Here is a 7,856-nt window from a genome sequence, read left to right on the forward strand (position 1 = left end):
GTATCAAAGAATTAAACTCAGGGAATAAAGTCAGCCTGGCTGGAGAGGGAGTACAAGGTTCTGTCTCACAAGCTGACGTGTCCAGGACAGCCTGGTGATTTGTTCACACAGCATTATCAGTCCTGGAAGACCAGGATAGGCCCTTTGAGAAGGCAAAATGTGCAGTTTATTGGAAGAGCTTATGCTCTACTGCTCTGCCCCCCAGTGTGTGCTGCACACTTATCCTGTGTGCTTTGGCAGCAGGAGCTGCACCACCATTGTTTGAAGAGTGGATTATACAGTGTTTGTTCTGGGCAGTCACCTCATGTGTCTGGGGAAACGTTCTCCCTTTCTCCCGGATTCACATCCTGCAGCAGCCTGCAATCCCATCCCTGCACTAGAGATCCCCAGTGAGTGAGACTTTTAACATGGGGTATACAGGGAACACACCACAGAGGCAAGGAAATGATGTGATGCTGCCACCCCTCCAAATCGCGTAACAATTTGCTTGCACGCTCCCACAAATAATTAACAAGATAGCTAATTTCACCTTCTTTAAGTCATGTTGGCGCTCTCAGCTACTGAAGAGAAGCAGATAAACCCTGAGAAAACTGGTCCTATCAACCTTAGATGCTTGCTTTGGAAGGTGAGTCATTCTCTGGAGATGGGTTTCCCTCCACTCATTACAGAGAAAATCCAGACAACTGACTTGGAACCAAACTTTTAGAGAAAAATTAAACTAAGTGAGTCCAACCTACAGCCAGGGGGCTCCTGGAATCTGATCAGCACACAGCTAAGTAACTGCATGGTGTGTGCTGCAAGACCTCCAGCCTGGCCCTCTCCCCTTTATCTACATCACCCAGAGCTGCTTTTCTTTCTCACAAGTGCAAAGTGACTTACAAGACGGTCTTTTCTGCTGTTGAAGAGATACTTCATGGCAGTTTGGAACTGCTGCTGATCAAGCTGCTGAAATTCGGACAGTAGTTGCCTAGGCTGGTATAAGAGATTCTTCAGGTAACTTTTAATGGACATCTGAAGAATAGAAAAATATGTGTAATATATGTAAAACTCATCCTCTTGTACTAGGGGCATCTTTTACACCCTGAAAATCTTTGCTTAAGAAGAGATAAGTACTTAGCTCCTGGATTGTCTGCATTGTCAAGAACCTGAATAACTAAACACACATTGTAAACAACACTGATCCAAATGCAATACTGAAAGACAATAATTTTAAAATCCTATTTTTGGCTTCATATGGGTGAGTCCTCTCCAGTGAGCCCTTTAACAAAAATGCCTCAGTTTCTCACTTCATAAAACAAGGGTAATAATGCTTTAATGCTTCACACAGCAGAGCTGTGAGAACGAGCCTTTTAAAGAGCTCAAAAAAACCCCACCAGGCACTGTGTGCACATTAATATTAATTTTAAAAAGGCAGGAAATGTACAATTAGGTGGGAGGAAAAAATCTATATTGGGTTGCAAGACAAAAATATTCTTTCTCACATCAAGCTGCATTACCAGTTAACAATCTCGTGCCTGTTTCAAAAATCTAAGGGGAATTCTAACACTGGCACAGGAAGCACTGCAAGGCTCATTAGCACCAAACTGGGGTAAAATCCCCTCTAATTGCTGACAGAATTATTTCAGAATTGGTTTGGAATTTGAGTCAAAACTGTGCTTTGTTATCTCTGCTTAGCTTGCAGTGCCACTAACAGATATTAATGCCTTTGTTGTCTGTGGGTCCAGGCCTGGTGACAGCCCTAAAGTGTTACTAGATCTAATGAAGTGGGAAGAGGCAGTGTTAGCCCCCTCTGGGTTTGGATGAGCTGTGACAGTGAAAGGGAGCTTGGGAGAAGGTTTGAGCGCTGCAAAGCTGCATGGCCCTGGGCTTTTGGGAATGCCTGAGGCTCAGAGATCGCACATTTTGACACTTTCCTTTTACAGAGTATGCTTAAGGAGGAGGGAGCAGGTCAGGTTTTGATTAGCAGGCTACAGCTCCACTTAAACCAGCTCATAATTAATCCTAACGACCAGGGATAAAGAACAATGGCTTTTTCCCCCGTATCACTTTCACACTGACAATTCATGAAAACCAGAGTTCTGAGGAACTTTGAAAGGTGGATGTGTTTTGCTAGGATGCTCTGGAGCCTCTCGTGCCATCAGCAGCCGTGCAAACTACAGCCACAGTCAAAACCTGGGAGGATCCTGCCATTTTGTGGAGAAAGAGCATGTGTATACACTCGATTAAGAAACAATCACTGACCCTGAAAACTCTTTAATTTCTGCTTTCTGTCAGAAGAAAAGCAAAAAGGGGCCTCTTTCTGATTATTTCTGCCTTGCATAGTCCTGCCACCTCAGTGGAAAAATCAACCCAAACCCCCTTTTCTGATTTCCTCCTTATCTGCTACACTGTGGATCTGTTAGTTACCTTTATTAACGATAACCTAGTCTTGCTTACAGACATAGGTTGCTTTTTTCATGCCTTCTTAAGTAAGAATTTCCATGCATTTTAGATGGCACAAACCTGTAGGCTGCTAAGAGTAAACGTAACTTCCTGGGCATGAAAATATGCCATGACTTTTGTTAGCATATCTGCTGTCCAGACATTGTCACTGCAACAGAAAAACAGGACCAAAAATGCCATAAAATAATGTGGCATGTAAACTAGCAGATTAGATGAAAAACAAGAAGAAAAACAAACACTGTTATACCATAATGACATGAGCATTCAGCTTTTTGGCCTAACAAGACTAACAGTCGACTCATTTAATGCAATGAAATTCTGGTGTTCAGTGAGGAGTGGAGAGAATTTGTGGGGTTTTTAATCTAAATCCTCAACCAGGCACAAGAATGCCTATTTTCCAACACACTGCCATTAGTAACATCTCCAGGCACAAGACAAGCTGCACTGTAGCTAGTCCAGGGCTATAGGTGTGTTTCCTGGCTCCCCATTATGCCTGTTCTGATCTGCTTGTAGGAAGTACGTACAGCAACTGATGTTTGCTGTCCCCCAGCAGAGGCATTAATTGCACTGTGTCGTCTTCACACAGCCACTGATTTCCTCAAAATATGTAGGAGTGGAATTGTCTTTGAGGCTTACATTGCTCTTTCAAATCTAAACAAAATTAGCAAGTAATTCAAAAGTTGCCAGGAGCTAGAGGAAGTGGGATGGATGGGGATGGTGCAGAAGGAAATGGACAGAAAGCTGGAACTGCTCATGTCCTTAGGAAGCCATTCTGTAGCATATGAACAAAGCTAGTTATCAAAGCCTTTAAAAACTGTGGCAGGTATTTATCCTCAGCCTCATTCTATGCATGTTTTTGCTTTATTGTGAAAAATGTCTTCTTCCTTGTTAAGAGGAAATAGTCCTCACAGGAGAGCTAGATCAAAGCAACCCTATGTGCCAATCTCATTCTATCCACAATGTTCCAGTGTCTGTGGAAATGAAACAGATCGTATCAGACATGCAAGATAATACCAAAAAATCGAGTTGGGGAGAGTAATACATTACCTCTGAAAATGAAGTATATCAAGTAGGGCTACACATGGAAAATGGAATATAAAAAGTTATGGTGAGATACTGGGGTTTAATTCTTTTTAGAAACATGACTGGAAACAATTTTGTACATTACCATTCAGGTATTTCCCAGTTATTACCTCCTCCTAAGGAAAAAATGGTAAATATATGTAATAAATTATTATTTTTAGATTATAATATGAAATGTTAGTAGAGAGATCAAATAAAAATACTAACCACAGCTTTGTGTAATAATGGAGGCAAATCTGTAAAAGATTATCCCGTTACTAAAGTTGATTTAACACTTTGCCATTTAACTGTGTCATACAAAAGTAAATGTATCACATACAGTGATCAAAGCGATATAAACACATTTAATTTATTTATAAGCATTAAATGCAGCTTTGATTAAACATATTTACAGAAAACCAGCAAAAAATAAAAGGCTATTAAATAATAAAAATCTTGGTTAAACTCTTTTATAGCATAGCTCCATGAAGTCAAGAGAGCAAAGAATATGGACATAGTTACTAAGCAGTGCTGTGTCTATTTTACTACATACAGCTCTTGCTATCCACACACAATCAATGCCTCATACAGGAGTTCTGGTCTTACCTTCAGGGGTCTGACTGTGCATAATCTCAGCGTGATTCATTATTAGCAATAACAAACATATCTTCAAAAGCCCGGGCATTTCTCCTGGTGTTTTATCAGAATGAAAAGATATTGGGATTGAAAAGGAAAATAAAAAGAACAGAGTCAAAAGGCAATATTCACCCAAACTTCCATAGCTATAAATCGGAGACAGCCTCAGCTATGGTGTACAGATAGAGATCGGAATGATTTAGAAGTGCTTGCTCCCAAGTTTTTAATTTAGATCTTTTCCCGGAATATAGATTCAATGCAAATACAAGTGTGTATGTGCAGCCAGATTTAACCAAGCAGCTCTTTAATTCTCTTCCTGGTAGTGCTGTTTATTTACTAAGCCACATTCTACCTAAACACGACTTAAAGGCAGTTTTGTTAAAGCAAGCAAACCAAGGTTTTTAAGCTCCAGTAGTAAAAAAGAAACAGAGGGAGTGAAAAAGGAAATAGTAAAGAAGCTCCACATGAACCCAAATCTGTTTCTAGCTCATTAATTGCTGCGCAATTACTGCATTCCAGGTCTGGGAGCCTCCACTTGCAGATCTCTGAACTCAAGCCAGCTCTCTCGCTCGCCCCCGTGTCGGTGCAGTGTGCTCCAGGTAGGGGGTGTGTGGGAATGCTCCCTTCCCTGCTGCCCTCACTCCGTGGGAAGAGGGAATTAAATGTCCTTGTGCCCTTCTGAAACAGTGGGAAAGTAATACGTCTGAGAAATGGGGCTCAAGACCATGCCACTTCATTCAGATGGATCGTTGTACTCATGAGAAGTACACCATCAATTCATCACCATCGGATGTGACAGCTTCTATGGAAATCTGTGTTTCAGTAGCTTTTGCTATCCCTGCTGCCCCGTGCTATGTGGTGTAAAGACAGAGGAAAGATACATTAGCTGGAAGGGCAGCAATGAGATACCCAGAGCTTTTCACCAGGCTGTCGCTGATTCTCATCGGTAAAGTGTCGGTCTCACAGCTGTCCTGTATGAAACGAATTAGTTGTCTTTGCTCTGGCTCCTGAAGGACGAGGATACCCAGGGCAGTGAAGCACTGGGATGGAAAGGAAGCTGAGACTGAGCAGGTCTCGCCCACAGAGGTGTTTCTGCAGCCACATCCCCTCACAGCACCGGGAGCCATCAGATGATTTAATCCCCGTTGCACCGTGTTTACTGCAGAGAGGATTTTCTGCCTCTGTACCCGCAGCCTGGCCCTCTGCCCTGAGAGTCACCGTCCCCACAGGCAAAACCAGCAGTTAATCTGAGATATTAGATGATGCTCTGCTCTACAGATTACAGCTTCTTATACTGGAATTAGGCCTTCATTTTATCAAACAACAGGGACGGCCCCGTCAGCCAAATTTGCTCTGCCCCTGAGATGACTTTGTTAGGCTTTCTCTCCCTTCCTTAAATTCAAGGGTCTGTCTGCAGCCACACTTAATTCCTGCAGTCACTGAACTTGGATTCTCTTTTTGTTGTTTCAGGGGGTTCTTCAGGTTCTCTGCCACAGCTTGAGTTACAGATCTGAACACCTGATCAATACAAACACCTTTTCCAGATGGTTTAATCTCATGTATCACTCTTTTAGGAAAACATCTTTCAGCAGACTCTGGCAATACTTCACTCTATCACAAATCCTTAACTCCAGGCTTGCCACGGGAGTGACTTAAACTGATGGATGCTGAAAAATTTAAGCACTGACTTTAAGAAGCTATGGCCTCAGTCCTGTTCTCACACAGACTGAAACCCTTTTCATCGGCTGTTCTTTTGGGAGCGCCACAGTACATGTCTCTCATTCAGACATATCTGGTTTCCTAGACAATGAACTTTGTGTTTGTTTCTGCCTCTGCCCTATTAATTTTGCAGTAAGGTTTGATTACCCTGCAAAGCTTAAATCATGCTACCAATGTCAATCCTGATTTGTTTATTCCAACTCATTCGCTTTGATCAGGGAGCGTGTTTTAATTAAAGCATGCTGAATTAATGTATAAGGAGATTAAATGCTAAGGGAAGTGCTGTTTTACCCTGACTAACTCCTGTGGACAGCCAGCAGGTGCAGAAAAAGTCTGCTGTGCAACAGCCCTGCCTGATAAAACAATTCTCAGGATGAAATAGTTCCTCTAGTCAGCAAAACTAGTCTGTTTGCAGAAGTTCACTCCAGCTTTCAGACAACCCCAGATCACCCTGTGGGGATCTCTGCAGATCCCATACAGCATCTCACCAGAGACTGATCCCTGCATCACGGCAGCATAGGCTGCAATCAGATCTCTGAGATGTCACCCTAGCAGGACTCCCTGGTTATGAGGAGCTCCCAGATTACCTTCTCCCCTTGCTCCCCTAACAGCCACTCTTCCGTGTGAAGAAACCCTAGACTTATTATCACTCCCTCCAACGCAGCTGCTGCCTAATCTGAAGCTGGATAACCAGAAAACTAACCTCTTAATCAGAAGTCTTGCTGATAAGCCCACACACTGCCAGTGCCCATCCTCCCCCCCTGCAACCAGGCTCTGTGGTGAGGGAACCCTCAAGTTCAGACTGGCAAGGGAAGGGGGGAGAACAGAAGAGAAGCTATGTGGGGTTCTTGGGGCAGCCAAGAGAGACAGGACCCCACAGCACTTTACCTGCCTCTGCAGCGTGCGACTCCTTCCCCGCGCTCCGGTGCAATGAGCTGGGCGGCTCCAGCCAGGGACCCCGAGAGCCAGGGGCAGGGACTGGGGCCAGCACCGCCTCGCAGCGCAGGTGTCTGCCCAGCAGCACTGGTCCTCAGCCAGAGGGGAGGGGAAAATCTCCTCTCCTGGGGGGGCTCAGAGAGCACAGGCAGAAGAGGATGCTGACCCTCTGGAGGTGAAGAGCTCAACCTCTTGCATAGGGGAAACACGCAGGCCAAGTTGATGCTGACAGCACCCTGTCCCACTCCCCTGCTTCCCACCCCCAGCATAGGCAGGTGTCCCTGGGCTCCTCAGAGCAGAATACGAACTGACTGTACCTGGGGTCACCCAGCAAGAGGAGGCTGCGGTTTCTGCAAGATGAAGTTGTTCCAACTTTGCGTTGCAAGTTCCCGATTAAATCGTGCCCTCGCACAGCACCTTTTCCTGCGATGCAACACAGCCAGTGCCACCTTGACAGAACAGACAGGGGAGTTACTCTCTGGGGCAAAACACGCTACTGAGACCACCGAGGTGTGACTTGCACACCGTCACCTAAAGCAGGACAGGCAGGGACAGTGGAGGAACGAGGTAGGTTCCCCAAGCCCGGGAGGAATTAATTGGGACATCAGGCTTGCAATAAACACTTGTTCCCTTGGATGAGTTCTTAAAGGTATTTCAGGCAATTAATCAACTACTGGAATTAAGAGCTTCTTCACACAGGATGTGTGAGCGGACATTAACTGCACACAAACACGCTCTCAAGGTCTGGAAAGACGTCCCTTCCCCGACCCAATGAGCCATGCCAGCCCCACTCTGATTTTAGAAGTATGAGTCTAGGTACAGCCCCTCAGGGCTACTCTGCACATTCAGCAGGACAAAGCAGGGTTCTGACCCCATCAAACACAATCCATTAGGATTTAAATTTACTCCATTGTCAGGTTTTCCTCTACTGTTCATGTTTTAATAAGTATTTTAATCCCCTTATCTCAAGTGCAAAAATACTTGTTTAAATATATGGCACAAAATAGGTAATCACAACAAAAAATACCCCCAATTATTATTTATGTTGCACCTTCTGTCCC

The 7,856-nt window shown here is 44.2% G+C and overlaps 1 protein-coding gene across 1 annotated transcript in view; it reads right to left on the reverse strand.

Moving 5' to 3' along the window:
* The window catches only part of OTOA (otoancorin), a gene marked incomplete at both ends in the record, with an annotated part of 42,452 nt that extends 38,320 nt beyond the window's left edge, over nt 1–4,132 (reverse strand). Inside the window, 6 exons of the mRNA XM_084270940.1 lie at nt 880–1,011; nt 2,503–2,590; nt 3,490–3,517; nt 3,611–3,641; nt 3,733–3,761; nt 4,111–4,132. Coding sequence (XP_084127066.1) covers nt 880–1,011; nt 2,503–2,590; nt 3,490–3,517; nt 3,611–3,641; nt 3,733–3,761; nt 4,111–4,132 — 330 coding nt within the window. The remainder of the gene's footprint in view (nt 1–879; nt 1,012–2,502; nt 2,591–3,489; nt 3,518–3,610; nt 3,642–3,732; nt 3,762–4,110) is intronic.
* Between the last annotated feature and the right edge of the window lie 3,724 nt (nt 4,133–7,856).

Source organism: Gallinula chloropus (genome assembly GCF_964237585.1).
Source record: "Gallinula chloropus genome assembly, chromosome: 15".
NCBI classification, from domain to species: Eukaryota; Metazoa; Chordata; class Aves; order Gruiformes; family Rallidae; genus Gallinula; species Gallinula chloropus.